The sequence below is a fragment of the Pituophis catenifer genome, unplaced genomic scaffold (genome assembly GCF_029215685.1).
Source record: "Pituophis catenifer annectens isolate HBS135680 unplaced genomic scaffold, rPitCat1.0.hap2 SCAF_1, whole genome shotgun sequence".
Classification (NCBI taxonomy): Eukaryota; Metazoa; Chordata; class Lepidosauria; order Squamata; family Colubridae; genus Pituophis; species Pituophis catenifer.
The window spans coordinates 13,965,271-13,982,883 of record NW_027256881.1 but is presented as its reverse complement, the minus strand read 5'-3'; the positions used below and the strand labels follow the sequence as shown (position 1 = coordinate 13,982,883).

Here is a 17,613-nt window from a genome sequence, read left to right as displayed (position 1 = left end):
TAAACATGGTAAATGGGGAAGCTGGCAGGAAAGGTTGCAAGACACTTGGGTAAGTCTTCCCCACCCCCAGCTTTTCTTTCCATTGCATGGACTATGCCTTCCTTTCTTCTTTGCTCACATGCACTCTAGGCCTCCTTTCGTTGACCTCCCCTGTGCTTGCACACATGCATACAACCCTCATGGGCCCTGGATTTTGGCTACATTTTGTGAGTTAACCCATTTTAGCTACCTTGGGTGAAAAGGTTTTTCCCTCTGATGCACCTGTTTCACCCAGTTAAAGGTTACAGATACAACAGTTTTAGTAGTAGTAGATGTCCCATTATATCACACAATCCAACATTTCCTGAATATTATTCAGGTTTTCAGCCAACAACAGCATTCATATCCCAAATTGACACACCACAAACATTCCTGATTTATCCATAAGTTACATTAAATGATCAAGAAACTATTACACATCCTTGCCTTATTCCCTCCTCCAAGATGTACTTATGTTAACCGTTCTATTTATTCACATGCATTCTTTACTTCTATCATACACAAGTTATTGCATTCAGTAACAAACTTTTATATTCAACCACAGCATTCCTATTCCCTTGATAACACCTCTCCTAAATTAGCAAACATACAATAACTTTCTCACATATATTATCATAAAATGCTACTCTGTGCAAGTTAGGATTTCCAATCTAGAGACTATCTTGCATGCCAATATTCTGTTCCCCTAAGAGGTATGCAGAGAGCACTGACACACTTAAGATGCATATACAAGTCTTATATTAAATCTTAAAATGAGACCAAAAGCTATGCTATCAGTTTCAGCAAAATCAAAGCCTGAAGCTAATTTACAAGAAATTAAATGCTAACATCACAAGTTATTAGCTGTGTTATTACTTACTAGAGTGTATCTGGAGGCCCAATAATAAGAACTTCCCATCGATAGAGATCATTGTCATCTATTAAACCTGCTGAGAAGCCTTCCACTGGGTTTTTGTTGAGCTCTGTTGAAACAAAAAATTGTTATAATATAACTCACATTCGTGCTTCATTAATGACATGCATACAAGAGAATTTTCAGAATATTTCAAAATACTCCTTTTTGCTGCCACATTCTCAAGATTCTTTTATTGATTTTCTAAGAACCATAAACTCACAAATGACAAAAAAGTAACTTAAGGAAATTCTAATCAGCTACCTGACTTTCTTCCTGCAAGTTACTGTATTGTTTTTTGGTTTGCTGTTTTTTTATAATGCACTTTAATACTATTTAATAGCCCCAGTAGTACTAATCAAATTCCATCTGCCCTTTAAAGAGTAAGCTATTGTTAAAAAGAATAAACGCTAACATTTAATTTAAAAATGCATTCATACAGATCCTTCAAATAACTCCAACATTAAGGATGTTACTTAGAGCCAAGAAAAAGCTCTAAATGAACTGGAAATCTGAAGAATATCTGTTCCATAAGATTTTGGACAATGAGAGAATTTTGAAACAGCCTTTTTCATTGTGCTTGGGTAAAATGTACTGAGGAATGGCAACTTCTATGGGAGTACCCAGCAATGATAAACTTCCCAATGAATTGTTCATCTGGCACAAGAAAAGGTACTTTCCCCTCTTGCATCAGTGTTACTGATGAGTTGCAAATTAGTCATAAAGTAATTGACAAAATACTTATCACAATGTCCATGAATTCCTGAATTATTAAAGATTCCACCCCTAACATATTACTGAGTCCAGAATTAACAGTTTGGGTGCCTGGTTCACAGTGGGGGTGGTGCTAAGACAACTTGCCATGGCCAACTCATCACGGGCCAACTCGCTATGGGACAATTCAATGTATTAATCAGTTACTTTTATTACTGGTGACCATGTTTTCATTGAAATTATTGTAACTCTTTTATTTCTGGATTGACTTTCTTTGTTTTATTATTATTGGCCATGGCTCCACTGAAATTAATTTAATTTTTATATTTGTTAAATTGTCCCATAGTGAGTTGGCCGTGATGAGTTGTCCCATTCCACACAGTGAGATCTAGGAACTGAGGCAGTGAACCTGCTGGGCAGTATGATAGGCAGTGTATTAACAGTATCTTAGCTTGTTTCTACAACCTACCATTAGAAATTGTAGAAACAGTGGAAGCAGGAGCTTCCTCAATGATGCTCACTGGCTTCAAAATGGTGGGCAAAACCCCACACTTTTTAACACATTACATGCATTGCAAGCACATAGCAGATCAGTTTTAATTCCTCAGAGGAACCTGCTCTTTTGAAACCAATGACCATCATTACAGATACTCCTGATTAAAAGGTATCTAGAGGTTACCTAGCCTCCTTTTGTTTAGTGCAAGAGTCAAATGGAAAAGATATTTGCATCTTATTTCATGTAGATCTGAGCCTCTGGTCACAGCAAAATTCTCACAAAGGTTCAGTATTATCCCTCCACTCTGACTCTGAAGTCTCCTGCTGTGCAATATCTGAAGTCTTAGTGAGCAAATAGAAGATTAGGTGAGAATGGCAGGAGTTGCTCTGCCATATCTCAGTCATGCATGCCATATTGGCCCATTCTTTCTTAGGCAAATTCTTTTTACTCTCTAGCAATAATTAAGAATAGCCTGAGGCCAAGACATTGGCATTCAGGGACTGAGAAAGGGACAACTGAGCTAGAAGCTCCAACCTGTATTTCTACCATAACCCCCTTGATGGTTTATAAAAACCATAGCCGGGTATATATTTTCAAGATTCTAGGCAGTATCAAGCCTCTGTGGAGAAAAGAAAGATGGATCCAGGAATCTACACATCAGTCCAGCAATTATATGCCAAATTCTATTTTAAAATAAGACTTGTGAGCCAACATGTACTGATTATTAGAAACCAATACATATCTATCAAGATCAAATCATACCATACAAGCTTTATTGCCTTTTTAAATAGGATTGTTTATCTGTTCAAAATTATGATAGTGCTGAAAAAAGTGGTTTTTCACTAGTCCTTGTACTTACAACCACTGCAGCATTTCCATGGTCATATGATCAAAATTTGGGTGCTTGGCAACTGGCCATGTATTTACGATGGTTACAGCATCCCAGAGTCACATAATTGCCATCTGCCATCTTCCCAGAAAGCTTCTGACAAGCAAAGTAATTGAGGGGAGCAAGATTCACTTAACAACCGTGTTTTGCTTAATTATCACAGCAAAAATGGTTGCAAAACTGGGCACAACTCAGTGACTCAGGTTCAAGTTCCAGCTATGGTTATAAGTTGACACAATACTACTCACTATATTGCTAGATAAATCAACAACTGATCTGCATTTGTACATAAAGACTAGAATAAGAATGTATAGAAACTATCATTTTCAAGATGTGAACCAATATTTTGAAAATCCAACTGAAAGCCTCCCAGAACTCCCCCCCCCCAAATTTAAACATTCACCCAGCAGCCTACACAACATGCACAGATAGTATGAACATCTTTTTTCTTGACAGTGTTTCATTAGGATTGTGCAAATAGACTGAACTAAGATTTGCTGGATGGGAGAGTAACAGTTGCATTAAAGGACAAAAGCAAAACAAGGCACTGACGCACACAGATGCCACAGCTATGTTTCAGGTTTGCAAAATTTAGCAGCTATGTAATTGAAGCTGTATATATGCCTAAGTTCTGCCTCTGCACTAAGGTCAGCAATACCAAAAGCACATTTTAGTCTGCTTAAGGCATTTAAATTCTGAGAATTTTTTTTTGCTTAAAAAAAAAAAGCCTGCTTAACCTACAGAGGGAGACAACACCCTTGAATTCAGCTTAATCCTTGGCTCTATCCTTGACAGTTTTCTACAAGGAAGCTATAAACTTTGGAGCTTAGAATCATTTGAAATTACGTTATTTTGAAATGGCAGCCATTGTCCCTCAAGAAAAGCTCTTAAACTAAGCAAAGTATCTATTTCAATTACTGCAACTGAAATTCCAATATAAAATATTGCGTATCTCAAGATTTTGCTTCTGCGTGGCCTCAAATTGTCTTCCTTAAAAAAAAACCCACTAACAAATGGCAGCAGTATATAAATGTTTAAAATATAGATTTCAGAAAATGCAAGTGATTATTCCAATAGCAGTTACATTTGCTATCAAGGAAGCACTGCTATTAATTAAGAACAAAACAAAATAATTTTGACTGTGCATAAACTGGCTATCTACTCACAACAGGTAGGAAATTATAATGAATGTTTTAATCAATCTGAGATGGGAAACAAAAAGGTTGTTTTATTACATAAACAAATAAATAGTGTTTGGGTTACATCTGTAATTTAGCAACATGCCAGGCAAGCAGTGTGGCCTTTGTTGATTTTATTTAATGATGATCAAGCTGTCAATATAAATCCAAGTCAGTCAAAGCAGTATAGTCAATGAAAGTGACTCAGCAGGAAAAATCTTATGGTTAAAGGAACAGCAATGCATGGTATCTCAACTTTTTAACTTGCTGTGGCAGCTGTAACCTTTCATTCCATATAAATGCTTCTGCTAGTACATTGTGAATGCTAAAGAAAGAAACACCGTTCCAACTACCAACCACTATCTAATGGACATGTTTCAACACAAGTAAATTTCTCATTAGCTAACTTTCTACAACGAACATTCCATAAAAACAAAACAAACCTAGGATAAATAGATACTGTTTAATGAAGCCAAAAAGACACAAATGACAACTTGCTGAAAGAAAAAAATGCTTAAAATGTATTTTATTTATCAAATTTCTATACCACCTATGACATTAATATGTTTATGGGCAGTTTAAAGATAAATCAGTAAAATGATATAAAAGATATAGTTAAAAACAGGTTAAAAACCAGATTAAAATGAAGTTAAAAGGAACAATTGCAAAGTTAACAAGGCAGAGGGAGTTGAAAACTTGTCAAAACCAGAAATGTCTTCCAGTTACATTTCAACCACTACACTCCAGGGCTAATACTTCAAAGACTACCTGCAGACCAGCTACATTGCTTTGAACTGATAGCTAATTGTCCAGAATACTTAAATGTAAAATAATTCTAAAATCTTGTCCAATTTTATTTAGTAATATAACAATATAATTAAATGGAGAAATATTTACAGTCTTTGTCACTTTTATTTCATATGTTGGTATCTGTGTATTTATTTTGTAACAGCAAAATATCAAATAATAGCTAAGTCTTTCCTCCCCAAAGTCAACTTAAAGCCATCTACTATTCATGTTTAAGATTCTGTTCAAAATTCTGGCTCCTAAAGAAGTGTATGTCATTTGTTTAAGGAACACAGGGAATAAGATTTTCAGTCACTAATGGATCAACAGCAAAAAAAAAAAAGGGCTGTGTGTATCATGATGATGATCCTTTCACAGATCCTAAAGCACTGCTATGCAAAGAAAAACAGCATTCTACAAGGATTTTTATTTATTATTTGATGATGATTTATAAAGCTGCCCATCCCACATTCATGATAAATTACAATCAAAACAAAAACAGTACCAAAAAATAATAAAAAAGCAGCCATATAAAAGAGCGCCCCCAGCCTTTTGGGCACCAGAGATTGGTTCCACGGAGAGTGGTTTTTCCATGGACTGGAGGGAGCAAGGTTTCATGTGCTGCCTGCATCCCATGGATGGGCCTTCGCTTGTTTGCGCGGCCCTGTTTCTGGAATACTGTGGACCAGTGCCGGTCCATGGACTGGGGCTTGGGGACCGCTGATATAAACAATACAAATGTTACAAACAACTAAACAATTAAAAGTCATACAATTCTTGGGAGAGCACATATATTGAAGAACAATACAACCATGTTATAAGCTCCACAACACTTTCTGATCCACAGATTAGATGGTAAAGCCAGGCCTTCTGGAAGGCCATTAAGGTGGGGGCCAGCATGGCCTTGGGGGAAATCCATAGGGTGGGTGCAGCAGTAGCAAAGGCCCTTTCCTGGGTCCCTAGTGGATTGAACCCACAAGTTTCTTCTGCTGGACCATTTGAGACTGGTGGATGTCACTGGGGACTGGCAGTCCCTCAAATAACCTGGCCGCCCCATGTCATGTAGAGCTTTACAGGTTATCACTAGTAACTTGAATTGGACCCAGAAGCAACTTGATCAGTGGAGCTCATGGAGTGGAGGTGTAATATGTGCGAGTGTGCACACAAATATGTATATAATAAGTGCTACACAACTGTTCACACTGCTGCATTTTATACCAAATGAAGCTTCTGAATATTCTTCAAGGGCAGCCCCATGTAGAGTCCAAATGTTCTTCAACAGCGGCCCCATTTAGAGTGCATGACAGTAATCCATACTGGAGGTGACCAAGTTAGAGACTTGACTGTCACTTTAAAGTTCGTTATCCAAATTGTTGCAGGATTAGTTCCTACCTAGCCCGGTTGTTTGTTCTGGTAAAAACAATGAAGTATTTTGTGGCACTTCAACTGCTAGTTTGATCAAAGTCTTCACAGCATAAAATATGAATGGTCATGAATCAAATAAGTTTTAATCAAAAAATAGTTATAATCCAAATATACCTGAAGAAAACAAATTTAGAAAAGGGTTGCTTAATATTACATCTGAATTCTGAACCCAACCCATGAGTCACCAGGATTTAAGGCAAAAATCTTTCCCAATCCTTATGCCAAGGATTAAACAGAATCAGATATAAACACAGATTCAGACTATACTTATTTTCTAAGAGTAAGTAGACATTTTTAATATAATTTTAGTGTTTTTTGGATTTAGTTTATTGTATATTGGTTATATGTTTTTGTTTAAATTAAAACAAAATGTGATTTCCAACTTTCTTCAGTACAGATAAAATATATAATAAAATACTGACTCTAAATTAAAGTATTTTATTATGTATTTTTATCTGTACTAAAGAAACTTGGAAATCATTTATACCCTTTCCTCTTTTTTTCTTGTCACTTTTTAACTTTTTCTTCCTTTGATCTTTTTTTTTAATTTTGTATTTTAGTTTTCTTTGAAACTTAATAAAATTGGTTTTAAAAAAAGACTATGTTTTGTATTAAAAATTGCTGAACATACCCACACTTCCCATGAATTTAGATCAGATTCAGCTAATCTAATCATCTCAGCAAACTGATCTTACACACTTCAGTAAGAAAGATCCAGAAACATTATTGGGATGACTTTTCTTTATCAAGCAGAAACTGTGCTTGTAAAGGTAGGGTAATTCCCATGCTGTCATGGTTCATGTACTGTATATCTCCTGTCCCCAGAAGCAACAGCAATGTCATTGCAAGTATGAAAGAGCAGGGTGGATATATTGGTTTAATCATGTACGTGTTCCTACAGGCAACCTATTAGGAGATCCCTCTAAATCACTGCTGTGGATTGGAACCTTTGAAGTATTTTTAACAGTACTTCTTTAGTACTTTATAGTGGCTTGTGTATTTTACATATGCACAGTAACCATATACTAACTAACATATGGAAGTATCCATGTTTTTTCTCATTCTACTTACTAAACCAACAGTACATTTGTTTAGAAATCCAAAACTGATCATATTCTAGTTTCATAACTCATCAGACTAACTGAAAGGATTGTGGGAGGAAGGATATTTGATAGTAAAATTATTTAGTTAGCAAAATGACTCAACAATTTCAAATATCATAGCAAATCATCTAAGTGGTTGGGACTAAAGCAATGTTTTCCAAAGCTAGATAAATTACCCAAAATTGTGTAAAAGTGTTTTTTCTCTAGAAAGAGGCCCACAAACTCATAACCCAATCACAACAGGAATAGTTAGATAAGAATTTTCTGATAAGCAGTTTTGAATAATGAAGGAAAAAAGTTGGGAAACACTGGAATAAAATCTGGCCCTTGAGCAGACTGAAAACAGTATGATGGATGTTAATTAACAGCAAGAAGAATAATGCAGGTCAATTAACAATCTACCATACTCACCAACTTAGTTTCTCTTTCCTGTTTGTCAGTAAAGTATAACCAGCCAATAGCACTGTAGAAAAGTGCAGCACCTGAGATAGGCCTGCCAAGACTCCATGCTTTCATGCAGTTGCCGTTTTATTTTACACTTGCCTTAGCAGAGGCCCACTTGTTTATCTTTCTCACAGCTAGCCTTAGCACTGCATGTCTTTCAGTACTTGCCATTTCTATTCCACTATCTTCTAATTTACAGATATAAAGACAGCAAGTTGGATTGTGTTACCAATTTGTGAAACTCTAAAAGGTACACAGGCCAAGAGCAGCACTTGAAATGTCAGTAATATTGAAAGTTAATTTAATTAAAATTTATGATTTCTCTCTAATCAGGAATTCTCCAGTTACTTTCTTCTTTTGTCCTTATTAAACATTAAAATAACTTTTACAGACTTTTAGAGCAAATGGACTTTGGAGAGCAATTTATTCAAGATACTAGTTCAGTTGATACATCCCAATATGCACATATTTTTAATGATGAATTAACTAATTTGTGGAAAGAGGAAAAAATAGGAAATTTGGAGCTTGGGTTTTGACAATTAAATAGGCTATTGTTATAGAAATGGCTAGCAATTATTATTTGGCATAACTAAAAATTGATATTATAATTTTATTATGTATTTTATGCACCAGAGGAAAAAAGCTGCAAGTCAGTGCTTTTTCTTTTTTATTTCTTTTTCCCCCTTCCCTCACTTCCAACTTTTGAAAGTCCACATGATTTAGACAAGCCTCTTGTAGTCTCTCAGAATATATTGGCAGGAATTTACAGATATGTAAATGAGGGCTCCTTGATGCTCTCTGCTAGCACTCAATTTCAAACAAATTGTTATCCAATCTCTTCTTAAAACATCCAGTGTTGGAACACAGACAACTTCTGGAGGCAAATCATTCCATTGGGTTTATTGTTATGTCAGGGAATTTCTCCTTAGTTCTAGGTTGCTTCTCTCCTGGATTAGTTTCCATCCACCTCTTCTTTGTAGCAACCCCTGAGATATTGCTATCATGTCACCCCCTGTCCTTCTTTTCATTAAACTAGACATACCCAATTCCTGCAATTATTTTTTGTGTGTTTTAGCCTTCAGTCCTCCTAAACTAATGATGTGCAAGTTAAAATATCTTATTCTAGTCTACTCTTCTCACAAAAGTAGAATACATATTGACAAAGCCCAAAGAAGATTAGACTTTTTGGAGCACTACCATTAAAGTGGCCTTCTGAGAAACTTTCACAATTATACAGCAAATAGCAAGGTCCAATGCAAAGGCCTCTACTGAACATCTTAACATATAGTCATGCTTTTAATCACCCACATGGTGACAATTCATAATTAAAAATTACATACAGCTGATTACATGGAACTCTCCTAAAGAATATAATTGATTGGACTATAGAATGCTTTTAATAATTTATTTGATTTTCATATCTGCCACGGAAGAATTGAAACTTATTCAATTCCTTGTGTTAATTTTATTCCTGGTTGTATTAACAACAATCAAATGCTTCCAGTTCATCAGAGAGCCAGTTTGGTCTAGTGGTTAGGTTTGGTTGGTTAGTGGTTTGGTCTCCAGATGAGACCCCTAGAGACTAAGATTTTAGTTGTCTTAGCCATGAAAGCCAGCTGGGTGACTTTGGGCCAATCACTCTCACTTAGTCCATGATGTCAGGTTTGGATGACAAGCCTGTCGGGCAATTCCTGTTGTAACCAATGGATCAAAGTGTGGGTTGTTCCAAAAACAGTGGACTGCGTTGTGACAGTCGTAAAGCAGGTCATAGCAATAACAATAGCACTTAGACTTATATACCGCTTCATAGTGCTTTACAGCACTCACTAAGCCAGAAGTGTCAAACTTGCAGCCCCCAGGCCAGATGCAGCACGTGCTTGCCATGCCCAGTTTAGTGAAGGGGGGGGGGGGAAAGTAGTGATATGTCACATGACACTGCGACGCCGCAAGTATGACACCCTTGCTCTAAGCAGTTTACAGGGTCATATTGTCCCCAACCATCTGGGTCCTCATTTTACCAACCTTGGAAGGATGGAAGGATGAGTCAACCTTGAACTGCACAGGGTTGAATTCCTGGCAGTGGGCTGAATTAGCTTGCAATATTGCATTCAAACCACTGTGCCACCACGGCTCCTAATCACATGACCAACTCAATTTTACAACTTTTTGTGGTGCCATTAAGCAAATCACCATGGTCATTAAGTGAATCTGTGGCCACAGAAATAAAGCAGGCAAAGATAACAAGAATCAATCTATGCATCAACTTCACTACCTGCCTGCTCTGTTTTTTTATATGTCTACCTCAGAAGCTATAGATTGGTAAGGAAGATCTGGATTGTCAAACAGCAAAGGAAACATTTCTCTCCATATTTTGCATGGAAGTCAAGCAAGTGACTGGCTTCCGGAGTCCCGCTATAGCCAGCTGGTGCCATCGCTGGCTATTGGGGACGAGTTATTGGCCCCCATAGAGAGGGCTCACAACTTGGGCTTCCTCCTGGATGCACGGCTGTCTTTAGAAGAGCACATGACGACCGTGTCCAGGGGGGCTTTTCATCAGGTTTGCCTGATTCGCCAGTTACGTCCCTTTCTGGATCGGGACTCCTTACACACAGTCACTCAGGCACTCGTCATTTCCTGCCTGGACTACTGCAATGCTCTCTACATGAGGCTCCCCTTGAGGAGCACCCGGAGGCTCCAACTGGTGCAGAATGCGGTCGTGCGGGGGATTATGGGAGCGAGGGGGCGCTCCCATGTGACGTCTCTCCTGCGTGAGCTGCATTGGCTTCTGGTGGTCTTCCGGGTGCGCTTCAAGGTATTGGTCACCACCTTTAAAGCGCTCCATGGCATAGGACCTGGGTATTTGCAGGACCGCCTTCTGCCGCCAATAGCCTCCCACCGACCAGTACGCTCCCACAGAGAGGGACTCCTCAGGGTGCCGTCAGCCAGGCAGTGTCAGCTGGCGACCCCCAGGGGAAGGGCCTTCTCTGTGGCAGCACCTGCCCTCTGGAACGATTTGCCCCTGGAGATACGCATGATACCAGATCTCCGGGCTTTTCGCCGTGCCCTAAAAACTTTTCTTTTCCACCAAGCAGGGCTGGTGTAAACCCCCTCCTCCTTTTGAGATGTTAGATTTTTAATTGTCTACAGGTTTTAGTTGGGATGTTTTAAATTTTGGGGCCAAAGTTGTGTCATTCTTTTAAAAAAATTTAAATTTTGTATTGGAATGTTTTTTTATTTTTGGCTGTGCACCGCCCTGAGTCCAGCAGGAGAAGGGCGGTATATAAATTTAATAAAATAAAATAAAAATAAATAAAAATAAAGTTGATGGAGAAGGCATAAATAATCCTTATTTATTAGGTTTGTAATCCTGTTATGTTACTAGTTGTCAACTTTTTTTACAACCAGGAATTTGAAAAGAGCAATTTTTTTCAATATTCTGATTCTGAGAAAAGAATGTTAAAACCTGCATTTTGAATTCAGTACAAATAGTTATCGATTTACGACCACTATTGAGCCCAAAATTTATGTTGCTAAGCAAGACAGTTCTTAAGTGAGTTTTGCTCCATTTTACTATTTCACTGCAGTTGCTAAGTTAGTAACATAACTGAATTTGATTTCCCCATTGACTTTGTTTGTCAGAAGGTCCCAAAAAGTAATCACAGGACCATAGTAACTTTGAATGGTCACTAAACAAATGGCTGTAAGTCGAGGAGTACCTGCATGGAACATTTTATTAAATACAAATTTATAATTTACCCTGCTGATTGTATCTTTATTTTTTTAATCAGTTTATATAGCCATCCATCTCAACAAGTGATTCTGGAGAGCAAACAGTGCAGATGAAAATAATTACAACGATAGCTACAAAAATTAAAATACACAGGCACTGAGAGAAATGCAACAGTCATTAATCATTAACAAACCAAGAGATGGGACCCTTCACATTTTCAAGGCCTGAAGCCCAGGCACAGAATCTTTAGACATTGTGAAAGGCCAGTAGAGTCAGGACCAACTTGATCTCTAGAGGGAGAATAGTCCAAAGGGCAGATCCTACAGTAAAAAAGTCTGTATCTAGCCCCACCAGATGTAATGGGCTGTGGAACTAACCTTGAGAAATAGGAAGATGAGCTGCAACCAAGACAACAGTCAGATAAACAAAATGTGAAGGAGAAGAAATTTAAGAATATGTCTCAGATTTGACCTTCCCTAGTTCTCTTGCAGATAAAGGGATAAGTGGGGAGGCTTATTCAGACTTTGCAAGATTCTGTTACTATAACCCTATAATAAAAGCAGTATTAATATTCATAACTTTGGCTTCTTAGTTTGATCTTCTTCGAAAGGCTGACACCAGCTGACATTCCTTAACTAATGGAACCTGGAGCATGCCCATCCTGTTGGACTGGATCAGACAGGCAGAAACAATTGGGCAGAGGCAATTCCTTAAGTAACCCAGTTCCAAGCCATAAAGGGCTTTAAAGGTGACAACCAGCACCCTGAATTACACCCAGAAGCACAATGACAATCAATGCAGCACAAGACGAAATGGTATCACATACCATTTGTGGCCAGCACTATTTATTACTCATGCTGCAGCAACATTCTGCACTAGTTAAGCTTCCAAATGCTCTTCAAGGGAATTCAAGGCAGTGCCATCACATATTCAGAACTAAGGATAGAAGATCTCTGGCACCAGAATGTCCAAACTGCCCAAAGCCACTCAGTCTTACATAAGTTGAGCTGAAGCCTGTTGAGCCCACCTAGGCCCCCCAGCCACCATGATGGGTTGTCCCATATGCAGCCCGAAGTAGAGATGTAGCTCACCTCAAATTAACAGATGGCCTCACTCAGTTTGATAGATATGACTGTGAGTTTAAACAGTGGATATGTGCACAAGCCTACGACATGTGACAAAAAAATATATGCAAAAGCTTGACTCATTAAACAGGTCTTGGTACTCACCCTAATCCCCAGAACAACAGACACAGAAAACATTTCACATATTTAAACATTTAAAACCATAGGACTTGCCACAATCAAGCAGAAGACAATACCCTAAGCAAGGAACAACTAAGGGAAAAGCCACATTCCCCTCAATGCTGATAGGGCAAGTTATTTTATACAGGGAGCAAATCCCACACGTTAGCACTGATGATCTTATCTAGTTGAGCAGAAAAACATCTGGAAGCTAAGAACCAAAGTGAGAGACCACCAAGGACTCCAGAGTCCAACCCTAAACTTACAGATGTTTATAGAGCTCGAAGAGACCTTATAGGTCAACATAAAACATCTTTGCATTTCTCTCGAGGAGCCCGGCTGAAGTTCCTGCAACACTCGCACTTAAGTGCTTTGACTCCCAGGGACAGGATGGGGTCCTTCAGGCAGTTAGCTTGGCCGCCTGTTAGCAGAGAGAAGCGCCAGGGGTCAATCCTAGCTTTGCTGTCCATTGCAGTTAGAAATCTCAAATGTGGCCGAGAATGAATGTTTCTCTTGTTGCCAGCTTGGATGCTAAGTTGGCCCCCTGCAAACTCTCGCCTCTTGAAGAGCACTCACTAAAGCGGCATTGGAAACTTCAGCCGGGCTCAAAAGAGTTTGCAGGGGGCCAATCTAGCGTCCGTAATGGACAGCAAAGATAGAGTTGACTCTGGGTGCTTCTCTCTGCTGTAGTGCTTCCCGGATGCGGTTTACTGCTCCAAGCGGCAGGAGACAAGGGCTGCCTTGGCACCACCAGCTGGTGGCGAAGGCAGAATACTGATGCTACACAAACGCAAGTAGCACTTTGCTCCTGCAGCTTCCAGCCATCGCCACCGTCGCTTCGCCCCCTTGCCCCCCCCCGCAATAGCACCATTACCTCGTTACGGCCTGCAAGGGTTGCGCTCCTTCTTGCACGTTGCACCACCTGCAAAGATGCACATTGCACATGCCACCCCCTATGGCGGAGATTTCCAGCCCACCACGGGCCGGTCCCATATTCCAGAGCTGTAGTAGTCACAGGACTGTCCCTTTGATCATCCCGGAGCAGCTCCTCCACCCGGGTGCACTGGCCTGTCAGGGAGAGCAGCTCCTTGGCAGGCCAGTGCACCTGGGTGGAGGAGCTGCTCCGGGATGACTAAACAGACAGTCCTGTGACTACTACAGCTCTGGAATATGGGATTGACTTTCCCACCAATGTCAGCAAGCCACCATCAGTCTGCCTGTCTTCGTTTTCCTTCACTCAGGTTGACCAAGCTTTTTGAGAGAAGGAACACTGTGTGCCTCGCAGAAGCAGACTGATAGGCCCAAAAAGTGGCTGAGCCTCCCCCCCAGTGATCCATGGGATTTAAAATTATGAATTTGGTGGTCCCTGAGGTCCAAAAGGTTGGAGACCCCTGATCTAGTCCAACCCCCCCATTCAAGCAGGAGACCCTACACCATTTCTGACAAATGGCAATCCAATCTTTTCTTGAAAGTCTCAAGTGATGAAGCTCCCACAACTTCCAAAGGCAACTTCTGTTCCATTGGTTGATTGTTCTCACTGTCAGAAAGTTCCTCCTCATTTCTAGGTTGAATCACTCCTTGGTCAGTTTCCATCCATTATTCCTTGTCTGGTGTTCAGGTGCTTTGGAAAATAGCTTGACCCCTTCCTCTCTGTGGCAGCCCCTCAGATATTGGAACACTGCTATCATGTCTCCCCTGGTCCTTCTCTTCACTAGACTAGCCATGCCCAGTTCCTGCAACCATTCATCGTATGTTTTAGTCTCCAGTCCCCTAATCATCCTGGTTGCTCTCCTCTGCACTTTTTCTAGAGTCTCAACATCTTTTTTTATAGTGTGGTGACCAAAACTGGATGCAGTACTCTATACATGGTCTTACTAGGGTTTTATAGAGTGGTATTAGTACCTCACTTGATCTTGATTGTATCCCTCTGTTAATACAATTTAGGATTGCATTGGCTTTTTTGGCTGCCACTGCACACTGCTAGCTCCTATTTAGCTCATTGTCCACTAAGACTCCAAGATCCCTCTCACAGTCACTGCTATTAAGCCTGGTTTCATCCAGTTTATGTGTGTACTTTTTGTTTTTATTACCTAAGTGTAGGACTTTACTTTTCTCTACATTGAATTTCTCTACATTGAATAGATAGGGCCCAGTGTTCAAGTCTGTAAAGATCCATCTGGATCTTGAGCCTATCTTCAGGGTGTTAGCTATTCCTGCCAGCTTAGTATCATCTGCAAATTTGGTAAATTCCCCTTCTATTCCTCATCTAAGTTGTTTATGAAGATATTGAAGAGTACTGGGCCTAAGACAGAACCTTGTGGCACCACACTGCTTACTTCTCTCCATATAGACTTAGATCCATTAAGGACTACTTGTTGAATACAGTTTGTCAGCCAGTTGCGAATCCATCTGGTGGTGAAGCCACCTATCCCACTTTTTTATAGCTTACGAAGAAGTAGGTTGTGGTCTACTTTGTCAAATGCCTTGCTGAAATCTAAGTATATTATGTCCACAGTATTTCGCTGGTCTACTAATTTAGTCACTATGTTGAAGAATGAAATAAGATTGGTTTGGCATGATCTGTTTTTAATAAACCCATGCTCCCTGTTTCCCCAAAATAGGCCATCCCCTGATAATAAGCCCAATTGGACTTTTGAGCACATGGTAATAAGGCCAAGCTCTTATTTCAGAGTTCAAAAAAATATAAGACAGGGTCTTATTTTCGGGGAAACACGTTAGTTATTACTTTACTCATTTCTCGGTGTTGGCAGATCTGTTTTTTATTATCTTTTCCAGTATCTTCCTGGGTGTTAGGCTGATTGGTCTGTAGTTTCCTGGGTCTGTTTTTTTTTCTTTTCCTTTTTTGAAGATGGGAATCACATCAGCTCTTTTCAAGTCCTCTGGTAGTTCCCCAGTGTTCCAGGATTTTTGAAAGATGTGATGCAGTGGTTCTGAGATGACATCTGCCAGCTCCTTTAGAACTCTGGGATGTAATCTGTCAGGTCCTGGTGATTTGTATTCATCAAGATCAGACAGGTATTCTCTTACTATTTTTTTGTTTATTTTAACTTTTATTTCCAATCTGTTTTTTACAGTTATGTTTCTGATAGATTGGGCTGTAGTTTCTTTTTGTGTGAAGAATGATGCAAAGAATGAGTTAAGCAGTTCTGCTTTCTCTCTGTTGCCTGTTACTTCCTTGCCGTCTTCTCTCTATAGTGGACCTACATATATTCTCTTCCATTGGAAACATTTCAGAATCAAAAATTGCATATTTATATTCTAATTCCAATCATGCAACTATAGAATGGGATTGGAAGATACTTTGGAGGTCTAACCCAATTCCTTCCCCATGCAGGAAACCACAACAGCATCCCCAACAGTTAACAATGCAGTCTCTCTCTTAAAACCTCCAATAAATGAAAATCTACCACCTCACAAGGCAGTCTGTTTCCCAATTCTTTTATCATTAGGAAGTCCTTCCTCATATCTAAGCAAAATCTGCCTCCTTGTAATTTAAACCCATTGTTTCTTGTCACTCAGAACAGTCATGAATACTGTAGGTCAACTCAGTCTAGATATTGTGTTTCAGATATTTGAAGACAGTAATCTTATCTTCAGCAGTCTTCTCCAACCTTAAAGTGGCTCTAATTCCTTTTACCATCTTGCTCTACAATTTTATCTCTGTTTTTCCAAAAAGCAGTGCACGATCCTGGATCCAATACTCTATGTCTGGTCTGATCAATGTAGAATAGAATGGTTATTTTTCTTGAGCCTGACACAGCCAAGAACTGCATTTACTTTGCAGCTATGTCTAACACACCCAAATTATTTTGCATGTAATGATATACAGCATGGTTCTTCCCCCCAATACTTAACCAGATGAAAGATATTGCATTTATCTTTACTAAAATCCTTGCTGCTTTTTGCCCAGCTTGTCAAGGTCTTGCTGAATTTATATAATCGTCTAAGGCAGTGGGTCTCAACCTTCCTAATGCTGCGACCCTTTAATACAGTTCCTCATGTTGTGGTGACCTCCAACCATAAAATTATTCATAAGACCATTGAAAATTTGTGTTTTCGGATGGTCTTAGGTGACCCCTGTGAAAGGGGTCCCGACCCACAGGTTGAGAACCACTGCTCTAAGGTGTTGCTGTCTTTATCTTTGTATCCTCTACAAATTTGTATATTTTATAAACTCACATTCAAGTAATTTGCAAATATGTCGTACAATTTGACAAAGTAGAACCCAGCCTACATCATCTTCATAAATGATCTAGACCAGGGGTGTCAAACTCATGTCGTCACGTTGTTGTCACATGAGATATCACTTTCCCCTTCATTAAACTGGGAGTGGGCATGGCCAGTGTGTGACGCATCCGACCCGTGGGCCACAAGTTTGACACCCCTGAGATAGATTAAAAAATAGACACCAAGCTGGGGGGAATTGCCAACACTCTGGAAGATAGACTCAATATTCAGACGGATCGTGACAGATCTGAGCATTGGGCCCTGTTCAACAAGATGCAGTTCAGAGTGAGAAAAATAAGGTCCTGCGCTTAGGCTGGAAAAACCAAATGCATAAGTATAAAATAGGTGATACTTGGCTCAACAGCAATAACTGTAAGAGGGATCTAGGTATCTTAGTGGACCACCACTTACATAGGAGCCAGTAA

General features: G+C 39.3%; 1 protein-coding gene across 4 annotated transcripts in view; it reads right to left on the bottom strand.

Annotated features, from left to right (window-relative positions):
- UBE2G1 (ubiquitin conjugating enzyme E2 G1) overlaps nt 1-17,613 on the bottom strand; it is an 87,370-nt gene that overhangs the window by 18,568 nt on the left and 51,189 nt on the right. For all 4 annotated transcript variants that reach the window (XM_070932073.1, XM_070932071.1, XM_070932074.1 and 1 more), the window contains exon 2: nt 899-1,001. In XM_070932073.1, the coding sequence (XP_070788174.1) occupies nt 899-1,001 (103 nt within the window). The remainder of the gene's footprint in view (nt 1-898; nt 1,002-17,613) is intronic.